A 27,916-nucleotide genomic window follows, 5' to 3' on the forward strand; every position below is an offset into this window, starting at 1 on the left:
CAGCTGCTTCCTTCATGATGTAAAGTCAGAGCTATGCATGGCAGAAGATCATCCAGCAGGGAGAGATAAATATCCAGTTCCCTGCTGAGTGTGTGTCAGCTGGACACAACTGCAGACAGTGCAGTGCTTTATGCGACTCTCACAGAGATAAACAGTTATCACAAAAGGCATAGTGTGGTGTCACCGTTTATCAGGAGCGATGATCAACTGGGGAAAAATTTCTCTTTGTATGGTGGAGAAAACAGGAGAGTTTTTAACCACATATCTTAGTTTCTAGAGGTCTAGATCTGATTTGGGCATGGACAATATGCATAAAAAAAAATCTGAAGGTTTTTATTTACTGTTACTTACTGGGGGTACATGTCAGGCTGTAATTCTAGTTATTGTTCTGCAAACCTGCCTGCTCAGCAAAAAATTCATCACTTAAATGCTCTCCTGAGAAAGAACCATATAAAAGCAGCATAAAGAGCGCTTCATCCCAGGAAGAAATAATGTATAGTTATGATGTTGTACTGGTTATTTATGTCTGTGGATATGGATTAAGCTGTTCTTTTAATTCAGGTGTGCAAGCAAGGATGCACCCACATGTTGTAGATCAGTGGCTCCTATGGACAGGGATTGGAGAACCCTGGGGTAGAGGGTATGGCAGAAATGAGGGTTGAGTTTTTAGACCTGCAATACTGTCTTTGTAAGGTACACCTTGGCTGACACCTTTCAAAGCAGAGGGGCAACAGCTGTCCTCCAGATGATCAACAGGCCCTCTATCATCAGCTGCTGTTTTCTGGGATGTTAAGCTTTTCAGTTGTGGCCCATTAAGACAGACAGGGAAGAACCTGCAACAAGGCAAAATACCTCCTCTTCTTGAGTATGACGCATACCACCCCACTAAGGGTGAGATAATAAATAGATTTTTTGTTTATATATATATATATACACTTGTTTGGCAACTTCTTTCTCAAGAATTTTAGATAAGAAAAGAAGATTGGATATAGGTCTTTAATTGACCAAGTCATCTGGGTCAACAGACTGTTTCTTAAGTAAAGGATTAAATACAGCTACCTTAAAAGTCTTTGGTACATATCCGTGTAATAGGGTAGATTAATCACATCTAAAATGGAGATGAGATCAAAGCGAATACTTCCTTAACCTGGTTGGAACTGGATCTAACATACAAGTTGAAGGCTTAGATGAAGTAGTATGATAGTTTTGCTAACTCTGAAAGTTCAACTGGATCAAAGCAGTCTAGACCTGGTTCAGATTCCATGACTACCTCAGATGCTGCCTCACCTTCCAGAGACAAATCAATCGTAGATAGAGGAGTGCTAATGATCTTATTTTTTAATAAGGTCAATCTTATTTATAAAGAATCCCATAAAATCATTACTGCTAAGAGTAGGTGGAATGGACGGTTCAACTAAGCTATGGCTCTGGGTGAGTTTGGCAACTGTATTAAAAAGATATCTAGGATTATTCTTATTCATCTCTATTAATGAGGAGAAATATGCTGCTCTTGTCTTACAAAGGGTCCTCTTATACATCAGTAAACTATTTTTTCAGACTAGGTAGTCCCAGAGGTATGCAGATTGCCATTTTCTCTCCAGTTTCCTAGCATTTTGCTTCAGAGTGCACAGCTCTGCATTAAGCCAGGGAACCAGCTTTCTATTTTTAAAGTCTTTCTTTTTCAAAGGTGCTGCATTGTCTAAGGTAGTACGCAGATAGCTAGCAACCCCATCAACAAAATCATTGATCCTTTGAAGGGGAAGAAACTAAATTGTGCCCTCTGCAGCACTGCTCAGTGACCCAGAGGAGAGAAAAGTGAAACTGATTATTTTAAATTTATAACTGCTATATTTGATAATGATCTGCTAAAGTGAACCTTCTTTCTGGAGAGCAGAAATCTGTTAAAGTAATCCTGAAGGTTATTAAAAAGTGGTCAGAGAGGACAGGGTTACCAGTAATAGGAAATAGTGTTATTTCTTCAAATTCAATGCCATATGACAGCACAAGGTCCAAAGTATAAAGATGAGAATGTGTGGGACTATTCACATTTTGAACAAACCAATAGCATGTTAGATAGCATTAAAGTATGCACTTAAGCTATACCCTTTAATGTCTGCATGGATGTTAAAATTCCCCTACTATAACTCTGTCAGGATTCAACACCAAATCAGAAAGGAACTCTGAAAACTCATCTAAAAAATAAAAGTAAGGACCTGGTGGATGATACGTTACAAAAAGAAGAGGGTTTGTGGCTTTGCAATTTGGATGAGGGAAACTAAGGGTCAAATGTTTAAAAGAGTTGTAATTATTAACTTTGCAGTAATCAGTAAGTCAGACTGAAAGCTGCTACTCCTCCTCCTCGCCCAGAACATCTGGGTATGAGAAAATCTAAATAAGTAGAGGGAGTTGACTCATTTATACTCACATAATCCTCTTGCTGCAGCCAAGTTTCTGTAAGGCAACATAAATCAATGTGATTATATCAAATCTAGTCATTAACTAGCAAACTTTTTGAAGAAAGAGATCTTATTTTAAATAAACCACAGTTAATGGTTTTAACTTTTCCCCCAATTGGAGTTCTTTTTATTTTAATTAGATTATCAGGATTTACTCCTTTGGGATTATTTTCCAATTTATTAGATTTTGGTCATAGGCAACACACTGTCTGGATGGAGTAATGAGTGGGTAACAGTAGAGTAGAGAAGCTGCAGAGAGGTGTGTTGACCTACGGATGCAGAAAAGCTTTGTTGAAATATCTCTATTTAAAAGATGGAACAGGCAGTAGGTGAAATACTTTCAGCTCGTTTTTAATCTGAAGATAAAAAAAGCTGCTTGGCTTTCTAATTTATATAGAATATTTTTTTGTGGGTTTTTTTTTTATACCACAGAACAACTTTCCACATGTTGCTGCTGCTGGTTGTGCGTTATTCATTGTGTGGCTTGTATTCTAACTCCTCCGGTGGATTTCTCGTAAATCTACAAAGGAGGGAAATGGAAACTAAACAAACTGCTCAGCTGCACTAGATTTTAATAAATTCCGCCTTTGCTGCAGCCTCTATTTTCTCTTTACTCCCAATCGTAAGAAACAGCCTTTTTTTTTATTAGCTGTTGGATGTTGCATTTGAGTTCCTTTTTAGCTATTTAATACTGGTTTGTTAAAACTCCTTTGGTTTTGTTTCTGTTCTAGCTAAGTGATTACGTTTTACCTCCAGATGTGAGGCTTTAAACCCTTTAGTGTATTTCTGTGTGATCTGATGGCAAATAATACTGCTCTGATTTGTCCTTTTAGGATCAGCCTGAAAGAATTCGATTGAACTGTCCCTTCTTAAATCGATAAGATTAATTAATACAAATATAGGATGCATTGTAATATTGTGTATCAAATCTATACAAACAACTGGTCATGGTGGGTTCAGACCACAGAAATAAAATGGCAAAAGAACAGGACTTTACTTTAGCACAGTCTGTTGCATCCAAGTTGGTACTGAAAATGGTTACGGCTGAAATGAAGCAAACAGTTTAAAACCATTTCAATTTATGGTTTATATGAAAAATTTGTAGTTCATTCATTCATGCATAAGCTAAAATAAGTCTGTTAAAGAAACATTTAATTTTTACTTACTTGTTTTCCTTCATCACCAGCAATCATTAGCATTACACTGCAAAAAATCTAAATCTAGATAAGTCATTTTTTTCTTAAAGTAAGTGCATTTCTTCTTGAATTGAGGAGGTAAAAGAGACATTTTGCCAATGGAACAAGACAATTTACACTTAAAATAAGAAAAACACAATTCCATTGTCTTATTTAAAGTGCATATTATTTAATTATCTTATTTTAAGACTAAAACTACTGATTCCATTGGCAAACTATCTCATTTACCTACTCAAATTAAGGGTGAATACACTTAATTTAAGAAATTTTTACTTATTTCTAGATCGTTTTTGCAGTGTAGCTTTGAAAGTATTTGAAAACGGTGGGATTTCCTTATTATGCAAAATAACAGGGTTCACGGTTTTTCTGCAGACTAGAACTTTGTGGAATTTAAAGTTTTTTTTTACTTTATTAATAACCTGGGAAAAATAAATATGGAGAAATATTTTATTTGTCTATATTTCTGTGTGTCTGGATAGCCAGCTATTAAGTAAATATTGATTTTGCATTAGTTTTTTAGTGTGTAATTTATGACATGTCTGCATTCTTTTTCGAAATCCTTTATAAAAGTGGTTCTATTGAGAATGGCTTTGAGATATTTTGCAAAAATGTCTTTGTTACACATGGAAACAGATTCCAGATAATTAAACCCAGAAAGATCATAATCAGAACAAAGTTTCTGTAGATAAAAAAGATCAGATGTATTTAATAATTTCTGAATAGGCTGTAGTTATTTTCTGTGTTCATGAGGAAAATAATACCTTAGTAGTAGTAGTGGGAAAGCTTTAGTCAAATCTAATGGTTGCTCTTGACTCCTTGTGTTGTGAAGGAGTTCTCCTGGCCTTGGCTGGAACGGGCGTGTCGGTCGGCGGAGTCGGCTGCCTTCAAGCGGCTCCAACACAGAAGAAGACGGCATCTTTGTCAACTCAGCCAGCAGCAGACTCCTGGAGCGAGCTCATGACATCCTGATGTCAGTAACTTCTTAAAGATTTTAGCCCGTACCTCACTGAGACACATTTCTTTATTTATTTTTCTGCCCAGTAGATTATCAAAGCTAGGTAACTGTAGAATACATTGAAGTCTGACTTGTTAAAGACAAACTCTGGAGGATTAATTTTTGATTCCAATTGAACTTTATTTGGTTTAAAGAAATCCAATGATGTCCAGCTATGTGTACAAGTAGGCTCCTCTAGTGATCCAAACAGCCTGACCAGCTCAGCTGGCCCTGTTCTTTTCCTTACCCTACAAAGCAGTATTTGCTCTCCAGCAGGAAAATGGAAGTTCAGGTCCTTTTGTCAGGAAAATGACCTTCTCAGAAAGAATCTCGTGAAGTGATTTAATGGCTCTTATGGTTTCAAAAATGTTAATAATTTCTTTTGTTTTATAAACAGGAGAAACAAAAACTACAAGTTGAAACCAGTTCTTCCAAAGGTAGGACTAAAGGTGCTTGAATGAAGAGTCTGGATGGAGATATTAGATGTCATGTACTAACTGTGACTTTACATCTGCAGCACTTACTGAATGTCAAATCACTTAAGTACCTAAGCAACCTGACGCTTCATGACCGAATCACCAAATCTCTGCTTCACCTTCACAAGAAGAAGAAACCTCCCAGTATCAGCGCACAATTTCAGGTCAGAGGAACACACTCACCGCTTTATGAATCAGCGTGCATTCATTACATCTATCAGTTTATATGCAGAAAAAGTTTGCCTTCAACTCTACTTTATATTTATACATATAAAAAGTTCTATTAGTCTCAAGGCATTGCTTAGTCTTACTGATGGGGGGAGAAACTCTCTTTGCAGCTTTTACATCTGTGAGTTTTTGTACTGTAATCATTTCCACCCAGAAGACATAATGGTGACATCATGTCTGGTTAAAATAAGGTTCTTGATTTTTGTGAAAGAAAGAAAGCAATTACTCATTCACTGACACACCCTTAGAAATTTCTCCTTAAAGTGTCACTATGTAAGTATTAGCTCAATTTGTTATATAGTAAATTATTTGTAAATTTATTATATATTTTGTTGTTGTAAATTTTATTTGCAAATTAAGGGGCGTGCCTAGTGGGTTAGAGCAGTGCACTTGTGCTCTGAGAAGCTTGCAAGTACCCGGTTTAATTCCTGCAGCCTCCACTTTGGGTCCCTGAGAAAAAGACTCCTAACCCCCAATTGCTCCCCGGGTGCCGAACAATAGCAGCCCACTGCTCCCCAAGGGGGATGGGTTAAGTGCAGAGAGTGAATTTCTCCAGTATGAGATCAATAAAGTTAAATTATTATTATTTATTTATTTATTTTCATATATTTTTTGAGCTTCTAATGCTCCATCTAAGCTTCCCTTCTCGAAGCTCACCTGAAAGAGTCACATCGGTTTCCAATGGCGCAATGTGACTAAAAATGCAGCTTTACTGATATCGACTAAATATGCTAGCTTAACCTTAACATTTTTTAAGTCAAAAAACAGATATGCTTACCTGATCAGGTAACGTTTTGGATCTCTGATGTAGGATTTAATATGGAGGAGTGGTTGTTTCTTTCATGACTTAAACTGCTTCATTTCCAACAATGCAGTGTTACATTTTGCTCTCAGCAGAGTAACCTGGGAGTAACAGGTCTAGCGCCCCCAGTGGATATAAGTTGCAAAGTGTTGCTTTAAAAATTGAATCCAAACAGAATAGAAGAAAAAAACATTTTGTCCTTTCATCTCTGCTGTCTTGATCAGTTAAACAATCACTGTTGACTATATGAACTGCTAAAGATTTAAGTTTAGTTTAACAAATCTAAGACTGAACCTGAGTTCATATTTGTGGTTTAATATATGACGTCAGAATGAACTCGTTCACGTTTTATGATGAGATCTAGTTTTTCTGCAAAAATGTTTCAACTTCTTTAAAGATGACAGATTATAAATCAATCAGCACAATGCTAAAAAAAATAGAGAAGCACATATCATTTAGTCTGGGCAGGGACGGATTTAGGACAGGCAGGGGGCCCTCTGAATTGAGAAGACAACACATAAAACAGACCCCTTATACATTTTAATAGAATAGACATACATTATTTGTTCTAGCTTTTGTCCCTCTCTTCTTGACCCTTTTCTTGTTGTTTTCCTCTCTATGTTTTGTACTCGGCTGACTTTTCAGACACACTATTATAAGCGTTCTAACCATACATGTAAACAGAGTTTTATGGGGCCCCCAGGAACTTGGGGCCCTAGGCAACTGCCTAGTATTGCCTAACGGTAAATCCCCCTCTTGAGTTTGGGATATGAATTTGCAATCTTCTGGCTCTGATTGCTGATCTAAAGATCAGATGCTGCATATTTTAATGTCTTTCCTGATCCTTGAACACATCCGAACCTCCTTAAATCATTTACGATCAAACACATCGTCAAACAAAATCTTTTGATCGACTTCCTTTGAAGTTAATGTTTGATTCAAATCAGCCGCTTCATTTTTGAGCAAGCGAAGATGTACCAGATGCAACTTTTGTATAATGTGTCCTAAAATGTGTCCTGAAAACAGCTGCAGTGAGTTAGGATCAGTTCAAGTTCTTCCTCCAGTTAGTTTTAAGAAAGGCCATCAATTTCACACATCGTGTACGTCTCAGTAAACAGACCTTTGTCGTGGAAAATAAACTCATCAGCAGGCAATAAAGCTAAGATTTTACTCCCCTGATCATCTATTAAAGTGAGCACAGTGCTGTAGCTGTCTGAGGTGCAGCCGAGGCCCCTGAGAGGCAGCCTGGGTCCATGTGTGGATGACTTCACTCTCCACATCCTGTGCAGTGCTCATTGCTCTAATCTCCCATGCAGGGGGATGAAGACTAAATTCATCCTGCCTCTAAATGATTATACACACATATGTTCATGTGTTTAATCACACAGTAACTGCAGATGAAAAAAGGCTGCATCCTGTTTTCTTCCAATGTATAGATGGTGACACTGATGCGACTCAGAGGGACTTTAATGTTTCGCTGTTTCTCACAGATGGGGACAGAGTGTTGCCTGTTAAGCAGCTGTGAAGTGTCTCAGCGTGTTTTGATCTGGTGGGTTTGATGGCCTGTTTTTTTGTTTTTTCCCCTGTGTTTCATCCTGCAGGCTTCTCTTAATAAGCTCATGGAGACTCTGGGTCAGTCTGAGCCTTATTTTGTCAAGTGCATCCGTTCTAATGCAGACAAGGTAAAGTGTTGGCTCCCCGTGCTGCGGCCTCTTTTATTCAAATATTGTCTAACTCTCCTTAATCCCACTTTAAACTGTTTCCCCTCCTTTCTCTCTCAGCTGCCCTTACGGTTTGACGATAAATTGGTGTTGAGACAGCTGCGGTACACAGGCATGCTGGAGACGGTCCGCATCCGGCAATCAGGGTACAACGTCAAGTATACCTTTAAGGTAAAGCACACTTTTGTATCATTTTGATCATTTTCAATCCATTCCTTCTCTCTGACCGTCTTCCATGTTAAAGAAAACTAGAAAAAGCTGTTTTGGAGAAACAGCAAAGTGGGAATGCTTTTTTTGCTGAATGAAAAAAGCGGAAATTAACTGCATAACATATGAAAATGTGATAGGAAGTCATCAGAAACTTCAAACTGCAGAAAACAAGTGAATCATCTGAAGATTTTGTAGGGTAGTATCATTTGGCAGTAAAATGGCAGAAACAAACTCATCTTAAAAGCTGCACAGCCAAACCATACATAATATCAAAAAATGTCTTGAATGTGGGCACTAGAAGGGTCTTAATATAATGTCTCCCAAGTTTCTAGAAACATTTCTAAAGAAATTTTGAAGGGGGGCCACCTACTGCCCAGAAACATGTCAGGTGTGTTATGAATAGCAGCAACCAGAAAAGCTTAATTCCTATCCAGAAAGAGAGCAGAATGAAACCAATTTCTCAGCATAGGCTGAAAAGTATTAAATTAGCTGAATCAGAAAATAAATTACAAAGAAAAACTTGAATCTTATTTGGTTGAAGAAAAAATGAGTAGCTCAAGGATGGGAAGTAAAATGTTGAGGAAGATGGTATTGAATAAGTATCAAAATTTAGAAATTGTGGAAATGTCAAGACTTGGCAAAACAATTTGAAATGATTTAAAATGTGTTGGTTGATCAGCATAAAGAAAACAGTGTCATCCTTAGAGGATTGAAAATCTACAAACCTATGTGCAAGACCGACCATGACAAGCAGAGGAAGGACAGAGAGAGAAGCTTATAGAAAGAGAGCTAATACTACTTAAGGAGCTGAATTTATCAAGAAATTTAACCTGCATATTACGAGCCGCTGTGTTGATGAAAGCACCGTTCGCAGGCTTAGGCTGCATGTTATGAGGTTAGCAGATGCTTTATTAGTGTAAATCTTAGAACCTGATTAAGAAATATGCACTGAGGTGTGTGGTCAACAGGCCTTGGTAGTGTAATTTGAAGAAATTGGTTGAGTTTGGGTCATAGCTACGAGCCATACGGCACAATGGATGAGTGTGTGTAAGGAAGAGGCTTTTATTTTTTAGAGTCCCTTTAGTCTTATTTTGAAAGTCTAACATGGATGTGTGTCAAGGGAAGGGTCATGCCCAGCAGTTATATAGAATCCATTTCTAAATATGAAATCACTGGTTTTCCATGTTATTGGGTGAATAGATGCTGTATTAGAGCGTAAATGGGAGACTTTTATTGTGAAATTTGCTCTGCGGTATGTTTTGAAAAGGTGCCTAAAGTCTAATAGAAACAAGCTGGTAGAGTTTGGGTCATAATGCTGAGCCATTTGCATCAATTAATACGCGAGTATAATATAGAGGCTTTTATTGTGTAGGGTCACTGGAGTCTTATTTTGAAAGTCTAGCAGGGTTGTGTGTTGAGAAAAGGGTCAGACCCAGCAGTGATACTTGATGACTCTCCAATTGTTAAATCACTCTTTTCCCTTGTTATTAGGGCAGTAGATAAAGTGGCAATGGGAGGCTTTTATTTTGTAATTTTCTGTGGGGTGTGTTTAGAAAACCCCCTAGAGTCTCATTTTTAAAAAAGTGGTTGAGTTTGGGTCATAATGTTTAGCCATATGCTGGGAAAAAAATATAAGTTTAATGTAGGGGCTTTTATTTTGAAGGGTCCCCGGAGTCTTATTTTGAAAGTCTATCAGGGTTGGGTGTAAAGGGAAGGGTCATGGCCAGTAGTCATATTGTATCCATTTCCAAATGTTAAATCAGTGTTGTCTCCCTCCATTAGATTAAAATGTGCTGTTTAAAGTAGCAGAGGTAAAATCCCTTTGAAGCTCGGCTACCTTGACAACGCTTAACGAGCCTGTCAGTGAAAGAGAGACATGCGCTTCACTTTCGTTTCTTTCCTCTCAAACTTTTTTGAATGGGAATATCAGCTCAGAACAAACGAGTGCTGAAGACAAACCGTAAATGGTATCTAAAAAATTCTTTCAGTCTAAGCGACAGCTATCCTTTGTCTCCAATTGGGGTAACTTTCATGGCTGTAGCTCATTCACAGCCTTAATGGGAAGGAGAAATATAAAGGTTTGTAAATCCTGCTGGTCTCATTAAATAACATGGAGTTCCATGGTAGAGCTCAGCTGTTAAAAGCAAAACTTTTCCTCCGAACAAACGAGTGGTGAGCCAAAACCGTAAAAAATTATTTCACTGTTAGCGTCAGCCATCCTTCTTCTTCAACTGTGCCAACTTTCATTTTTCTACTAAAAACTATTTGGCCACGGTGACGATGTAAAAATGTGTTTTTTCTGAGTATGACGATTTTTCGCTGAATCAACGTTTTCCTATGCCCAAACAAGTCAGCTAAACAGCTAAACCATAAATGATATTGAAGAAATTCCTTCAATGTGAGTGCTACAAGGGTCTGAAGATGTTCTATACCAAGTTTCATGTTTGTACATCAAATAGTTTAGAAATGGGTGCGATACGAAAATATGTATTGTTTTGGCTTTTGTCTGTGATTTTTTGAAAGTCTCTCTGGGATTTCTATTGGGGAAGTGTGGACTTCTTCGCGGTCTGGGCCAAACTGTCGGAAAACTGTAAACGCCACACAAATGTGGGTTACATTTCCTGAATCCTGACAAAAATCCCTACGTTTTGATGTATAATTTATTTCAATTGAGTGAAAAATAAGGGAGTGAGAACAATTTGTTCGGAAAAACCAGAACAGCTCAAAAGCTAGAGCACGCACTCTAGCAGTTGAAGAATTCCGTCCATAGACTTCAATTATAAATCTGAAAATCTTTAAATTTTCTTTTAAAGTTTGAAGCTTCACTGAAGCAAAACTGTAAAAGTTAGCAAAAAGCCGAGTTAAACAGTAATAGCAGAAAGATACGGAAACATTTTAAAAGTTGAATGGTGTTTCTAGCTAAACGTATGTTGAAGCAGTTAAAGGTCAAAGATGATTAAGTTTTAGCTGAATTTTGCTGAAATCTAAGAATTCTAAATGCATTTCAATGGAAAAAAAAAAAAGCAGAAAAAGCTGAATATCGCGAAAACTACAAAAAATATCTTTACCAAAAGACATAGCACAATTCTCCTGAACAAGCTGAACGTTTTGATACCAAAATTGTTGAAATCGGTTGAAAACTGCGGGACTAGTTAGTCAGAAAAATCAAAAGTGAACCACAATAAGTGGGAATGCATAAGCATTCCCACTTGACTACACTGCAAAAAATTAAGTCTAAAGAAGTCAATCTTTCTTAAAATAAGAAACATTTTTCTTGAGTTGAGGAGGTAAGTGTGACATTTACCATCAAACTTCTGGCCAAAGAAGAAACACGTAATATGTAGCCAACATTTGGAAGAAGAATGTTTTCAAGATGACTTGGATAACAGCACGTTGTGACAAACACCAGATACAGCACTGGGACTTGATCAACAGCCGATACCGCACTGTGACGTCACAAACCTGTAGGTGGCAGTAGAGTTCTTTGACAGACATGGATGCCTCCAATAAAGCACATTCAAATGAAAATTACTCTTCTTTAAAAACACTTATCATTTATTGAACGTATGTAATAATTTCAAACTTAAAGTACTTTCAGAAGTTTATATTCTGAATGTGACCCGACTTTTCCTTTAAATAATCATATGTTCCATAATGTTATTGAAAGTATATTTAAACTGTTGTTAAATAATGAAATGTTATTTATTTACTTCACTTTATATGTTTAAATAAATATAGATCAAAGTAATTGTTTATATGTGTAGGTTTCCAGTTATTTTTGGGGTCAAAGGCTGAAAACTCCTGCTCTATATCATTAAACTCCAACTTTGCTCCTTACAGTAAGAGCCATGTTTACTACAATACCTATTAAGAAATAAGTAAAGATTTCTTAAATTAAGTGTATTTACCCTTAATTTGAGCAGGTAAATAAGTTGATCTGCCACTAGAATGAGTATTTTTGCCCTTAAAATACGATAATTAGATATTTATGCACTTTGAATAAAAGACTACAGTAGTTTTTTTTTTTCTTATTTTATTTTATAAATTGTCTTGTTCCACTGCTCAAAAAAGATTTAAAGTTTTTGTGGTGTTTTCCAACCTTTCCCTCTTTAATAAACCCAAATCAAATGACTGGCTCTTTACCAGACGCCTTGCAGAACTCAGTGATGTGTTGCAGAAGCGTTTCAGTTGATTCAGGTGTTTAGAACAGGCATTTCTCATAAAAAAAAAACAAAAAAAAAACAAAGTTGCTGGACGAAGGAGCTTGAGGATTGGAGTTTTATGTCCCTAGATCATCCAGAGCCCTGCAGATTCTTTCTTTAGCTGAGCTCACAGGTTGTCTATAGGGTTTAGTTCTGGGGTCTGAGATCACCATAGATGGCGATTGATATTGATTTTATTTTGGTTTGATATTGATCTTTTCTGAGTTGAACTGGCCACATGTTTCGTATTAGTGCTCCACTGAACAGTAAAAGAAGATCCGTTCTTGGCTTTCTGTTAGAAGCTTTTAGACTGATCTGAAAGCGATCGGGAACCCATCACATCCTGTTTACATTTTCATTCATATTCACCCTATTTAAGCCTAAAACATCAATTTTAGTCCCATGTAACCAAAGCACATCCCAATGTAAGTTCAAATAGAATTTTACGATCTCAAATTATACCATTTTTATTTATGAAGCACTTAAATAGAAACAATCAGATCAATTTAAAACATACAAAGACAAAAACTAATGCAGTTTCTCAATTCACAAGAATGCGAGTATGGACTTGTGTCCTTGGGAGAATGGGAGCACGCAGCATAAATATGGGTCAATTGGAACCGAAAAGTACTCATGACGTCACCACAAGCTCGGCTCGTCTGGAGCTGCATTTCACCTCCTGTTATTAATAGTCTCTAGATAATCATAAATTCCTACTTTTTCCATTTAGTGGTGGAAATAGTTAACACAGTCAGATAAAAACAAATCAAATAAACATTTTGCCAAAGTAAAATAAAAAATTATAATCAGAGCCAACGGTACTTCACACACAGCTATGCTGAGAGAGGGCTGCTGCAGACGGGCTAGGATTAGACCTGGCTGCCGTTAACCTCGGAGGTCCGCTGGTTGCCACGGTTCTCTCAACAACTTATGTTCTTATTACGCACTAAATCGGTAAATAGGCCACATAGTGAAGCTTAAAAGTGTAATGTTCTCACCTCAAATGATTTTAAAACTTACTTTTATTGAACAACAGAAAATAGAACTTATAACTTAATACTCTGAGCTCCGTGAACGCTAACCTGGAGGCTGCTGCTGCTGCCGCAGTGCATGCTGGGACATCTGTCAATCTCAAGAATGGTAAGTCTGCTCTGATGCATACTGGGTAAAGAGGGAGGGGCGAGAGCAACATCCGGGGATTTTGTCCGTTCTCGGTCTGCTGTTCTTGTGAATTGGAAAAGTACTTGGAGGCTGGTGAGGTTTCACGAGTACATGAGAAAACACAAGTACACATATTGGAAAAACAGTAATACAGGGTTTTAATCAGAATTTTAAAGATAAGCAGTGAAGGAGCCTCTTCTATTTGTACGTGTTGGTTATTTTATAGTTGAGGAGCAACGAAAGAAAAGATCCTTCCTCCTGAGATTCCTCATAAATGTCAGTACCTGCAGGAGCTGCTAGTCAGCTGACCTTAAGATTAGAGAGGTCTGGTTTTGGCAAGGTGATTCAATCACTTAAAAAAATACACTGGGAACCTATGGAGGCCAGAGCAGGAGCAATATGTGTTATTTTTTTAGTAGCAGTTAAAAGACGTGCAGCAGCATTTTCCAGAGCAGAAACTGATTCACTCCAACATAAAGACCTTTATATTAATCCAGACAGGAGGAAATAAAAGCATGAATTACTGTTCCAAATTTGTATTTACAGAAAGGATTTTAGTTTTGGCTGACGCTTTATGTTATAAGAAACATCATTTAACATCTAAACTGACTGTCACATTTAAAATCACTGTCTAACTTTAAACCCAAATCAGTCACAGCTGATTTAAACTAGTTACTGCGTCAAAGGAGCGACCTTGGTTCAAACACGACCTCAGTTTTCTTATGTTTACAATTAGAAAGGTTCAGGGCTGACGGAGCTGCATTGTCTTCTAAACAGTCCATCAGGGATTTCACCAGGAAGCTGTGGGACACCACATCACTTTGAAATCATTTTTTACTTTTGTGACTTTAGGAAATAAAAAGCATATCTCCGAAACAGCTGCTCTGCTTGTTGTTAGCTGAATGGTTATGATGTCATACTTTCCCGCCATTATCTGAGATCCAGTTTTGAAGTTTTTTTTTTTTCACCTATCACTCTAGCTAAATCTCATTTAAAATAAAAGACAGAGTAACATTGTGTCCTTCTCAGGCCTTATTGCCACAGTGCCGATATTTCTAAACATCTTGATTGATGCATTGACTCTAGAGATAGAAAAGCTTGGTTGAACATCTCTTTTCCTTTATCCATTTTATTCATATTAAATCACATCTGCTGTAAAAAAACAACAACCCTATATGCTCTATAATAATTCCCATTATGAAGAACGTGGGGCCGTGTGGCAAATAGACGTAAGCTACTCATTAAAAGTTTTACTGTCATCAACTTTAGAAGTCTAACATGATTATTGCAGTCATTTAAAAAATCATCTGATTAGATTTCCCGTAACTGTAGCAATGGGAAATTTGGTAAAACGATTAACTTCTTAATCTGTTAGTTTTCCTCCTACAGAAAAATCCTACTTAAGTAAAATTGTAGTGTTGTTTTTTTTCTCCAAATTGCAGTTATGAGATGTTTATGCTGCTGTAATTGTGTTTTGGTCTCTCCCTGATCTTCACCAAGGCCTGCGACGTGTGGAGGGCACTTTGTCGAATCCCAGAAGGCTATAAATGTGGTGCAAATAGTAAAATATACTACAAGTGATTTAGATTTCTCTAAATGATCATTTTTTAGCATGATTTATAAAGCAAGCCTTGTGAATGATCTTTGCTAAGGTCTTAAGAATCAGGTTTTCCAAAACAGACCGTAAATGGTGGACTGGTTGTTTGGAAGTAAGTCTGCAGATAACCCAGTTTCTATCTTATTGGTGAGGAATTACACAAGGTCATAAACCGAAAAGGTTCTCAGGCTGTGGAATAACAGGGCTGATTTTTTCTTTCCTCCAGGAAACCTGTTCCTGAATCATTGTGTGTTTTGTCAGGGGGGAATTTCTGGGGGTGGGAGATGGCAGCCATCTTTAACCGCACTGGCGCTCCCAGGAATGATGTCAGTCCCTGGAGAAGTGCTTTGTAATCAATAAAGCGAGTCCTGGTGAATGCAGATGGGGCGTTAGTTTCTGGACAGAAGACAGCTGGGAGCGGTTCCCTTCCACTCCTGTTTCTCCTTACAGTAGTTTCCATTTTCTTGGTTTGATTGTTCACTTGTGCCAATAACCTCTTGTGCCAAGATTTTAGATAAGGACAGCTTGATCAGACATTATGTTATCAAATAGCTGACATGTTTTCCAGGTCTTCTTTGAGTTTCTTACCTGTGCCTGAAAAAGAAGCAACTTCTACAATATCTAGAAGATGCTTCGTTTTCTTTACCAAAGCGATTAAAGAAACTCGTTAACGCAAAGTCTACTGTGTATATAGCACATAGCTATATATTGCATAAAGCATTTTGTATGATTTATATTTTTTATAGCTAAATATTCTGTATATAAATCTAATTTGTTGAAGTCAAATTCCTGGTAAGTGCAAACCTACTTGGAAATAAACTTGATTCTGATTCTGATATTTTACTAGTTTATGCTAATGAGCAGGAATTGTAATTCTTCCCCTTTAAATATGAAATATTGAAATAAACATTGTAATAATAGGTAATGATTAAAGAAAATGATTGAGGCCATGTTTTGAATCCATAAACTTTCAAATAATGTTACAGCTAAGGCAAAAGGATAGCAAAATGCTAGTTTTAAGAAATAATATTTGCCTTTGGCTTATTGTTTTTATTCTGGCAAACTCCTCCTATAAAAAGAGAGTTTTTAAAACCCGTCCCAAAAAGACCAAAAACACAAATTAAAAGACTAAAAATCGTCTTTAGTCTTGAGCATTCCATAAAAAAGTGGAACACATTTTCAGACGGGCCGCAGAAAGGACACTCGTTTAAAACACCCCGATTAATAACCAGGAAAAAAAAGTTTGTGGCGATGGCACAGTGTAAAATCCTCCATTGGAGTTCACCAGTATTTTTTTTTATTGGAGGCTTGTATAAAGTATATAACCATTCTCTGTGGGTCCAGGTTGGAGAGCAGAGGTCCCCAAAAGATAACAGGAATTCGATTTTTAAATGTTTTAGTTAGTGATTCCAATGATGCATCAAAATAATTAGAGGAATGGGTTCACTTTAAGAAAAGTAGTAGGATATTCTAAGCAGAGCCCAGAGTTAAAAGCATTATAAATCTGTCAGGCCTACTGAACAAGGAGCTTTTGGTATTTTTTTTTCTCCTATTAAAACTTTGTCCATGTCAGAGATGCAGTATCAAACTCCCACCAAACCAAAATAAAGAGAGCCCAAATAGTCAAAAGTTTAAGATGCTTAATCCATGAAAATATTTATATTAAAGCAAAACTAGTAAGATTTTTAGTGTTTTTCTCCCAATGATACGGAAGTTCTGCAAGGCAGGAGAAAAAAAAAGAAATTGGAAAAGAAAAGTTTGAAGTTTTTTTTTTTTTTCTTCTATTATTTTCTGCCCTAAAAGGCAACAGAGAAGAAAAAGTCTGGAATAGAAAAGTTTGAAGTTTATTTTTTTTTTACAGTTGAAGAATACAGCCTTGAGTGCGAGTCTTATTACATCAGTGCCTCTAGTGAAATAATTCATTATTACAAAAGTACAATGAGAACGATGTGGGTTTGTTTTTTTTACTTGCCTTTCAGGGCAGAAAATAATACGAGAAAAAATAAATACTTCAAACGTTTCTATTCCAGATTTTCCTTGCCTTTCGGGGCTGCCGTACACTGGACATGTCCCACACTGCAAAAAATGTAAATCTAAATAAGTCAATTTTTTCTCGAAATAACTGCATTTGTTCTTAAATTAAGGAGCTAAGTGAAACACTTTGCAAATGGAATAAGACAATTTACTTTTAAAATAAGAAAAAAACAATTGCATTGTCTTGTTTCAAGTGCCTGTTATCTAATGATCTTATTTTAAAAGTAAACATATTTATTCCATTGGCAGATCATATCACCTAGATCTTATTCACCCACTCAAATTAAGGGTAAATACATTTAAGACATTTTTTATTATTTCTAGATCATTTTACATTCATTCCAAACTTTTATAAAACATCTCCACTTAAAAGTTTGAGCTAAAAATATCTGTTTCTTTTGTCTTACATATTATACGCTAAATTATACTTGATTCGTTCATGAACTACACTTTAATTGTTAGGAAAAAAGCTAATAAAATATAAGTGTTCTGATGATCTCAGTGATAATTTTAGCAGCAGACATTTTCATTCTCCGTAAATTCCTCAACATCCTTTGTGTGGTTTTCAGCAGTAATGAGAAATATCTTGCTGCTTGGATCATTCAGGAGGACAGAGCCTCTTCATTGTCCTCTGCTCTGTCAAACACACCCCATGCTTATTGTATAAACAGCATCTGTCTGCCTGTTTCACCCCCTGCTGATCTCATGTTTAGTTCAATGAGGCTCAGTTTAAACATATAACTGTATGATGGTTGAACCTGTACAAACATGTACATTTTATGATAAACCAGATGTTCCACACAGCTTTGTTTTTTTGTTTCCACTTGAATTATATCATGACACGCTGCTGACAGCCTTCCATTGGTTAGAAGTTAATTACGCTGGACAAAAGATCTAGAAATGTCTTAGATTAAGTGTATTTATGCTTAATTTGAATAGGTAAATGAGTTTGCCAATGGATTGAGTATTTTTACTCCTAAAATAGGATAATTAGATAATATGCACTTGAAATAAGACGATGCAATTGTGTTTTCTTATTTTAAGTTTAAATTGTCTTGTTCCATTTGCTAAATGTCTCTTTTTTCTCCTCAATCCAAGAACAAATGCACTTATTTTAAGGAAAAATGAGATTTAGATTTTTTTTTTCCAGTTTCAAATCACATTAGTGAAATAGTTTTTCCTTTTTCTATCTGTAGGATTTCGTTCATCACTTCGGTGTGCTGCTGCCAGAGGACACGAGCCCTACAAGGGAAAGCATCCAGGAGAGTATGAGTCAGCTAGATCTACAACCAGAGGGCTACCAAGTGGGAAAGACAAAGGTATGCATCCCTGCTGTCTTTTTTAAGTTAACCTAAACCCTCTTATTTTCTATTGGTTGTTTTATCCCAAATCTAGAATTAAAGAAAATTTGTAATCCACTTAAATATGGAGTTCCACAAGGCTTTTTATTCTGCCCTATTTTGTATTCATCAGATATTTAGCTTTTTGTTTATTTTTGGTGGTCCCTTTGCACTGATTCACATCTCTGATAAACATAGAATAAGAAAAACCATTGTTTATTTAAATTCCATATTAAATTGATGAGTAAATGATCAGCTACATCAAACAGGTATCCTATTTATTTTAGATGTGTCCCTGCTCCAACGATGCATTCATGAATAGTTTTGTGCTCGTGTTCAAGCAAAGAAACATCTTAATATCCATCTTTAAAGGCTTACAATATAGGAAAAAAATGTGTTTCAATTTTTTTTTAGTATATTTCAAGGATTTTATCATTTACCTTGGAAACACTACAGTTTTTTGGATGCTGCTAACTTTTTTGACCATGGACAAGAAAATCTGAGGGTTTAAATTCAGTTTTAGGTTGATTATTTGCTATAATTTAGTATTTGCTGGGTAGAAATTGCTAAGGTCCCATCTGAACTACCATCGGGCCTTAGATGCTCCACTCTGTTAAAGCATATGCATGTATGGGAGATTTCTTATTTGTAGTTTAATTTATTGTACCTCTTCACTTGAACTGCTCAGAGGTAAGGACGGGTCAAGGCATGGGGAAAGACCTAGATCTACTCATTTTTATTAACCTTAAGGGCAACTTGATATTAGCACCTAAATCCTAATCTGCTTACAAATGGTTATTCAGAAATAGGAAATGAACATTTGAGTTCATTCAGTGGGATAGATTGTTTTTAATATCAATTTAGCACAGATTGAATGTTTTTAATTTGTTCAGTTTTCTAAATTGAAAAAAAAAGATGCAATAAGATATAACTTCATGTCTGGTGTTTATTTTTTTTGAGTCATAGCTATGAATGAAGTTGACAGGGGGGCTCCAATGCTTTCGGGATGCTGTCTGTATAATTAGAGGATCATGCCGGACATTCTTGTGTGCATATGTGTGTGTGTGTTTGTGTTCCTTTGATTGAACTTGTTTTAAATGAAGGAATGTGTGTTTATCACTTAAGTTGCCTTACTCACAGTATGAGAGTGGGCTCCCCCGGTCTGACTCCATCCCGGTCTTCCACCCCCCTCAGGTGTTTTTACGGGAGGCTGAGCGTCAGCGGCTGCAAGCTGAGCTCCACAGAGAAGTTCTCCGACTCATCGTCATGCTGCAGCAGCGATTCAGAGCGCGGCTGGAGAGGAAGCAGTTCGTTAGGATGAGGGAGGCCGCCGTCTATATTCAGGTGAATTTATCCATCATTGGGGATCTGATCTACAGCAGGTCGGCTTTTACTTTATCTTTATGTCAGTTATTTTTAATTGTATTGTGTTGGAGTTGTTGACAAAGTTGGTCATTAGTTTAGATTTTCATTCTAATTATTATAAGGTGATAACAGGTAAAATCTGTTATTCTATATGATTAAAAGAAGATATAAATAAATTTTTCTGTCTTTGCCTTGTGGGAAACGGGTACAGTGGGATGTAGTTCATAATGAGCATAGTTGGATTTCTGCATCCAAAGGGATGGTCATATTTGAAATCTGTTGCTTTCATTCTCAGCAGTTTTAAATTGGAGTATTTTTGCACGGGTTGAATTTTTTTCTTTCACTTCATAACTTCCTGTAACTGATTCATTTTTTTTTTCTTTTTTATGAGGCAGCTAATTTTTTTTACAGTTGCACAGTTTTTTTGAATTATATTCATTTCCGTACCAAAATACAAAAAACATTAAATATATACAAAAAGATGTAAGATGTGCTGGAGATATTAACAAGAGCTCATAAAGACTTGTGCAAGTTAAGTAAAAAAAAAAAAGGCCAGTTTAAGTTTGCACAGTCTTGATTCCCTGACTGCAAAGAAAAAGTGTGGATTTAGTTTGAGATGGATTGATTTGATCCACCATTGATGCGAAAATAGGAGCCCAAGTAGGAACATGATAAAAAAAAAAAAGAGGGCATGGCCTGTGAAGCAGCATTTGTGACTCACATCAGCAGATGCAGTTTTTTGGGGGGAAGAAAAATCTGATTAAAAAGTGTGTTGATTTTATCAAAGAGAGGGAAATGAATCAATTCTATTACAAATTTCCACAGTATTTTCCTCTGACTTTAAGTTAGTTTCGCACCAGAAATACCCTCATATTTTACCTCTATATTTTACTACATATAGTTTATACTAATTTGTTGTGTAAATTTATACAAGGATTTTGATTTATGGAGCAGTGTCTAAGGAGCTTTATTAATTTCTTGGTACTCATGTGGTACTAGGCCTATGTGTAATTCTGAAACTCTGTGTTATAAGAAACAGTTCTGCTCTACACTGCAAAAACGTTCTAAAAATGAGCAAAAATGTCTTAAAATAAGTGTATTTACCCTTAATTTGAATAGGAAAATAAGATTATATGCCAGTAGAATGAGCATTTCTACCAATAAAATAAGATAATTAGTTATTATGCATTTGAAAGAAGAGACTGCAGTTGTTTTTATCTTATTTTAAATGTAAATGTCCTTTTTCCATTCACAAAGTGACTCTTATCTGCTCAATTCAAGAAAAAAATGAACTTTTAAGAAAAATTGACTTACTTAGACTTACATTGTTTGCATTGTAAGAAGGGAAAAAAGGTTGCTTTGTCATTTAACAACCAAAACTGGTGGAGAATTCATGCAGTTTATGTCAACTATACCTCGTTTAATTATTCCAACGCTTCTTAATTACATTATTAGCAGTGTTTTCATTAACAGAATATGTGATGCAAAAAAACTGTAATTCAACAAATGCATGGAGTGTATAGATCTAACCAATAATTCACTGCCTTACAGAAATGTTGGCGCTCGTACCGGTCCATGAAGGAGGAGGAGAAGTTGTGTGACCCTGGTGTCCAGCAGAGGGCAGCTCTGTGTGTGCAGACACACTGGAGAGGTTACAGAGGGCGTCAGAAGTTCAGGCAGTGGAGAGAAGCTGCACGGGTTCTACAGAGGGCCTGGAGGTTCTGGATCTGTCGGCGCACCTCTGCAGCTGTGGTTATTCAGACGGCGTGGCGCTGCCATCAGACCAGGGCATCCTACCTGCGCCTGTATGCTGCTTTGATTCAGCTGCAGGCAGTTTCCAGAGGTTTCCTCAGCAGGCAAAGGTAGGAGATACTGGAAACTGTTTGGTGAGAGAAGATAACTGTAATACAAGGAGTTGTTGTACATATTTCTGAAAATAGCTTTTAGAGGTAAATGACTGCATATTTTTACTAAAGCTTGTGGAAAAAAAGCAGCTTAATCTTTGCGCACAGCTCCAGCAGTGTATTTGGGCTTTGTTCAGTGTGCAATCAGACCGGTAAGTTCATAGCATGACGCAAGCAAACCAAGCCAAAGCAGCTCTGTAATCAGCTGAGCTGCTGAGAGCAAGTCTTTGTACTGTTAACTCCGACCGTGGTCATTTCTTTAGCTGCTTCAAGTTTGATGCAAATATTTTTCCTTCCTATAATTCTCACAATAGCGACTGAAGAGGAAACGTTGAGATAACGCCATGATTTCTCAATTTGCAGCTTCAGGAAATATAAAGAACAGCGACTGAAGGAGGAAGAGAAGGAGGAAGAAAAGCTGCTTCAGAATGGCCAGGTGAATATCTCGTCTGCAGAGGAGGAGAAGGAGCTGCCAGAGGAGATCATGGGGCTGGACCTCAGCACCTGGGAGGACCGTTCCTATGAGCAGCGGGAAAGGAGCCTCCAGTTAGTCAGTAACAGTGAGACTGCTGTTAAAGAGGAGGAAGAGCAGGAAAAGGCAGAAGCGGGAAGCTCTGAAGTACAAACTGAAGCAAACACTTCAGCCCCAATATCCTCTGTGGCGGTACAGGAGCGGGTGAGGAGGCGTTTGGAGGAGCCAAGCCAGAAAACCACTCGGTCCAAACGAGAGTGCCGGAGGATGAGGGAGTTGGAGCAGGCCAAGTTCAGCCTGGAGCTCCAGAAGGTCCGGGCAAGCAGCGGGGGAGCATCTTCGCCCTCCGAGGACCGCCGCTGGTCTTTGGAGTTTCCCCCCGCTAGCCCAGCTCTCAATTCACCCCAAGGCACGCCTGACAGTGAGAGCTTCAAATATAGCTTTGAGATTCCTGTGATGGATGGAGAGCCGCCCAAGGCTGCAGAGGAAATAGACAATGAGGATCCTTTTTCCCCTGTCCCGCCTATTGCTCCTGGATTTGATTCCAATATGGAGGATGTTTCATCAAGCGTCGAGCCTCCTGAACCATATAAAACGCAGTCAACTGAAGCTACTTTCCCCAAGGAAGCCAGAGCCCAACTAAAATGGATCCACCAGCTGCTTCACATCCGCCCAAAATGCAGAACTACCTGCCTACGTTTTATCTCCCTGCTCGCCAGAGCAGCACCTTCATCTCCCATCCTCCTGCCGAAGAGTCTCTGCCAAACAGAGATGTAACTACAGCCACTGCGTCCAATACAAACCCTTGCAAGGAGCGCCAAGGTTCATCACGGCGGCCGGTGCTGGTGGTCATCAGCATGCAGAAAGAAACCCCGCTCAGCGAGGAGCTGAGCCCTACCATCCGTCCTCCTGTAGAACTTGGAGAGCCTGCAATCCAGACGGGAGATTCTCCGCCACCGTCAACAGAGGAAGCTCCCCGGACTCAGGGTCCCCTCTCTGAGGCCGATCAGACCACCATGAATAAGCTGGTCCGACTGAATGAGGCAACAGAGGAGCGACGGCGAAACCAGCAGCAGCAGAACGAGAAGGAGATGATGGAGCAGATAAGGAGGCAGTCAGAAGTGTTGGAGCAGCAGCGTATGCGATACGCTCAGTGTGAGAAAGAGATGTTTGAGAAGCAGAGAGGAGAGGCTCTGCAGAGGATACAGCAGAGCAGACAAGGCAGACCGGATTCTGCTAGAACCTCCAGCTCCTTCAAAGGTTCCAGACCCAGCTCCCTGCTGATTGAGAAAACTTCAGGCCAGGTTCCTCATGGAAGAACCCAGTCGGACTCCACCCCCCCTCCACCTCACTCTCCAGTCACCGTAACCGCTCATGGTAGCCCCAAGCTCCCCCAGCTGCCACCTCCACCCTTCTCTGCTCCTACAGAGAGACGCAGAGACCACCGACCTGCTGCGGAGGGATGGGCCCCTAAACTCACTCTGGAGAGCAGAAATGGATCAGGAGTCAGAATGAAAGCAGCCGACAAAAAGCCAGAGAAGCAAGAAGGTACAACGGTTAATCTGGCTGACAAACCAGGCAACATCTTCTTCTTCCCAAACGACAAAGTGACATTTCCCACGTAAGTAAGCTGTTCCTTTATTTGCTGGATAGATCTTTTATTATTGACTCCATCATGATTTGCATTCTCCTTATCTGCCTACTTTTGAAGTCAATTCAATTCAGTTTATTTCTATAGTGCCAATCCACAACACGTCATCTCAAGACACTTTACAGTTCACCAGATCATCCAGTCAAATTGATTCAAAGTTTTCTATGTAAGGAAAACCAGTTGATTGCATCGACTCATTGACTCAAAGGCAATCCCTCACACTAAGCATGCTTGAAGAGACAGTGGAGAGGAAAAACTCCTTTTTAACAGGAAGAAACCTCCTGCAGAACCAGGCTCAGTGTGAACGGCCATCTGCCGAGACTGACTGGTGTTTAAGGAGACAGAAGCAGAGATACAAAAAGCAACTTTAAAAGGCGGCCCCATGCAGGAAACACAGCCAGGAAGACGAGCTCTGATCCAGCTCCCATGCCAGACGATGAAGAAACCACATCCAGCCAGTCACAGTCAAAAAAACAGGACTACGGTACACTGAAAAACAGGCCGATCGCCAACATCTATAGACAAAGGTGTTGATGGCAGCAGCACAGCAGTATTTCTCTCCAGGATGATGTCACTGCTAAACAGCGACAGACCAGATAAGGCTACTATGAGAAAAAGCAAAGAGGGCATAACATTGGAGAGTGAACTAACAGATTCTGCAGAGTGGGAGAATAGAGATAGAATTAAGCAGAGTGATGAAATAGGGGTCCCTATGTCCTCTAGCAGTCTAAGCCTATAACAGCATAACTATAGAGATAGCTCAGGATAACCTGAGCCACTCTAACTATAAGCTTTATCAAAAAGGAAAGTTTTAAGCCTAGCCTTAAAAGTAGACAGGGTGTCTGCCTCACGGACTAAAACAACTCTTAGTTGGTTCCACAGGTAGCCTGACGTAGTCCTACTCAATTCTAGTCAGAATATGAGTCTGATACTGCTCCATAGAGCTGTGATTATGGGGCGTGTTTTGAACGAACCAGGAAAAAAAATGCCTCTGCACTCAATTGGATAGACCTACAACCAATAAGAGCAACGGAGTGCGTGACGTATGTTAAGCAACGCATAGTTGTTGTCAACAAAAATCAAAGTGTGCAGTTTCACGCCTAGAATAAGAAGATGAGCCTTGATCGCGTTTCTCTGTTCCTCTTTTAAAATTAATTTGCTGTCGATATCTTCTAGAACAGACCTAATAGCAGAATCTACTCACCTAAACTCTCCAGCGGCAGCCATTGTTGTTGTCACCAAAGCGCGCTTTGGTCACGTGGTTGATTACGTTACTGTTGGTCATCTGTCCATCATAGTATAAAGCCCGCCCTGACAATTTGATTGGATCACCTGACAGTGGGCGATAATACTCGCGCTACTATGGAGCAGAGCCAGACCGAACTTCCCGACCTCAAACCTTGTGGGCGGGACTAAGTTCGGAATGGCACCCAGGCTATTCCACAGGAGAGGAGCCTGATAACTAAAAGATCTGCCTCCCATTCTACTTTTAGAAATTCTAGGAACCACTAGTAAACCTGCAGATTGAGAGCAAAGTTCTCTGTTAGGGACATAAGATACATCAGCTGTGACATTAAATGAGCTGCAACATCCATGAAATTTTTAATAAAAGCTTTTTGGTTTCTGCATATTTACATTTTATTCATAGCAATAATTTTAGAATATAAGTATTGCTCTAGAGCAGAAGCTAAAGAACACAGCCTCCACCGTACAGATTCACTAGCAAGATGTAAAGCATCCTTATGTGAATTTGAACCCTGAAAATGTCCGTCAGACTTATTGGAGTCAAAAATTAGGACGGTGTGAGTTTATGGCTCAAGTGAAGGATTTCAGGATTTTGGGTTTTTTTCTGAGGTAAGAACAAGATCAAGCCTGAATACAGACTGAATATTAATTTTGTATGCTCTAGTCTGCTGTGGGGAAGAAAGCTCTAGATTTGCTGGTTCATCTGTTTTCAACTGTCACTATACCAAGGTGTTTACCACCCTTCTTTTAACAGGTCATCACATTCCAACCATAAACTGCAGTATCTCTCCAAGATTTCATGTCATTGACAAATAAAACTAGAGCAAATACCTCAATTTAAAGCACTTCCTTTAAACTATTAGCAGATACAACGAAAAAACTATCTAGAAATAAGTCTACATTTCTTAAATTAAGTGTATTTACCCTTAATTTGAGTAGCTAAATAAGATGATTTGCAAGTGGAATGATTCGTTTTACTCTTAAAATTAGATAATATGCAATTAAAATAAGACAATGCACTTCTGTTTTCCTATTTTATGATGTAAATTGTCTTGTTCCATTGGCAAAGTGTCTCAGTTACCTCCTTAAAAATGCACTTATTTTGAGAAAAAAAAATACTTATTTACTTCTTATTTTCTTCCAGTATAGGGTTTACACTGCAAAAATCTAAATACCGGTAGGTCATTTTTACTTAAAGTGATTTTTTTTATTTTATTTTTTAATGAGGAGGTGAGGCACTTTGACAATGGAACAACACAATTTACATTTAAAATATGAAAAAAGAAGTGCATTGTCTTTTTTTAAGTGCATATCTAATTATCTCATTTAAGAGTAAATATATTAATTCCATTGACATTTCATCTTATTAACCTACTCAAATTAAGGGTAAATACACTTGATATTAGAAATGTTGACTTATTTCTAGATTCTTTTTGCAATGTAGTAGTTCAGCTCAGTTCTGAAAGGCTAAAAACTTTGTTTGAGAACATCATTTAACAAACTGCATCATGAATATCAAGGAGCACAGAGCCAGGTCTAGGAGGGAGTCATGAAGGAGCCTAAAGCAAGTTTATATATTAATCCAAGGCCTTTATCCTTCAGTTAACCTCCAGAGGACCAATTAAGAATCTGCTGCAAGACCTTAATACTCTTATTCTAAAAAGATTGAGCTGTGATGTAGAGAAGAATTGGTAAAAATGTTACAGCAGATCAATGGATGGTGTTTCATTTTAATTTAGATAATGAGTGGGTTTTTTTTTATATTCTAATCTCTTTTGTCCATTAAGAAATATGAGTGAATTCTCCTTTAAGACTCATAGTTTTGTTATTTCTTCTTTTATCTATCAGATCCGACGCTGACGCTGTCTTTAAGGAACCAGCTGTACCTGTCCCCAGAGAAGGACCCACACCAGCTTTGAAGTTTTCTAAAGGAATAAAAGCTCGTGATGTGAGAACTCACTCTTTTTTTCATCTGGGGTTTAGATGGTGTGTTTGTGCACGTGTAGGTTTTGTGTGGTGGATGACTAAATGTTGCAGGAGCAGCTCCAACTGTTGCCCCTGTAGCCGAGCAGCTGAAGGACCCAGGGAGGATGGTGGACATCGGTCCAAGAAGCTTTTCTTCATACTGTTTTCACGTGTGGTAAACTCCAGGTCAGCAGCGGGGGCCCAAAAAAGAAAGCCAGAATGGCGCGCACCCGCTCCGACTTCCTCACCCGCGCTTCCAGCCTCGCAGCTGCCGGCGATTCAGACGAAGACGACTACGATGGCGACAGCCTCACCAGCCCGCGCCATTACACGCTGCCCCTGTCCAAGCAGACCTCCACAGAGGCGGGCCGAGGGGAGGCCTGTTTCAGTGACTCAGACATGGTAGCCTCCACGCCACCGGTGGCCCTCTCTGCTAAAGCCTGCCATCTTTTTGACTTTTCTAACCCAACCGCATCTCACATCTGCCTCCAACTGATCTCATTTCTGCTTTCCTTTGCTTTCCCCAGATACTGAATCTATTTCTTTGCTTTTTGTTTAATCTCAATGTTAGTGTTTGAAGACCAGAATCTATTAAAGTTCTGAAACCTCTTCATTTTCAGCTTTTGTACGGGACCTCTCTTAAAAGTACTTTTCTAGAGATTTGCTGACTTTTGTCTTTTCTTTCCTTAACAGCTGCGGTTTCTCTCCTTGTTTATCAATAATAAGCTGTGTTTGCATGTAACTCAGAGGCACTTTTTCTCTCTAATCAGACTTTGGAAATCCTCTTAAAAGGAACATAATCATCAGCCTGTGCTTAACAAATTATTTTTCTTCTTTGAGAGCTTTGTTTCTCTTATATGGTGTAAAAGTTTCAGTGTTTGGTTGCTGTTTTATTCC

At 38.2% G+C, this 27,916-nt stretch overlaps 1 protein-coding gene across 1 annotated transcript in view; it reads left to right on the forward strand.

Annotated features, from left to right (window-relative positions):
• myo9aa (myosin IXAa) overlaps positions 1 to 27,916 on the forward strand; it is a 174,342-nt gene that overhangs the window by 115,225 nt on the left and 31,201 nt on the right. The window contains 12 exon segments of the mRNA XM_038289842.1: positions 4,482 to 4,622; positions 5,044 to 5,083; positions 5,164 to 5,286; positions 7,754 to 7,834; positions 7,934 to 8,044; positions 18,274 to 18,396; positions 19,612 to 19,761; positions 21,334 to 21,644; positions 22,050 to 22,770; positions 22,773 to 23,779; positions 26,903 to 27,002; positions 27,206 to 27,421. Of these exon segments, the coding sequence (XP_038145770.1) occupies positions 4,482 to 4,622; positions 5,044 to 5,083; positions 5,164 to 5,286; positions 7,754 to 7,834; positions 7,934 to 8,044; positions 18,274 to 18,396; positions 19,612 to 19,761; positions 21,334 to 21,644; positions 22,050 to 22,770; positions 22,773 to 23,779; positions 26,903 to 27,002; positions 27,206 to 27,421 (3,124 nt within the window).

The sequence above is a fragment of the Cyprinodon tularosa genome, unplaced genomic scaffold (genome assembly GCF_016077235.1).
Source record: "Cyprinodon tularosa strain WSP-4 unplaced genomic scaffold, ASM1607723v1 ctg272, whole genome shotgun sequence".
NCBI classification, from domain to species: Eukaryota; Metazoa; Chordata; class Actinopteri; order Cyprinodontiformes; family Cyprinodontidae; genus Cyprinodon; species Cyprinodon tularosa.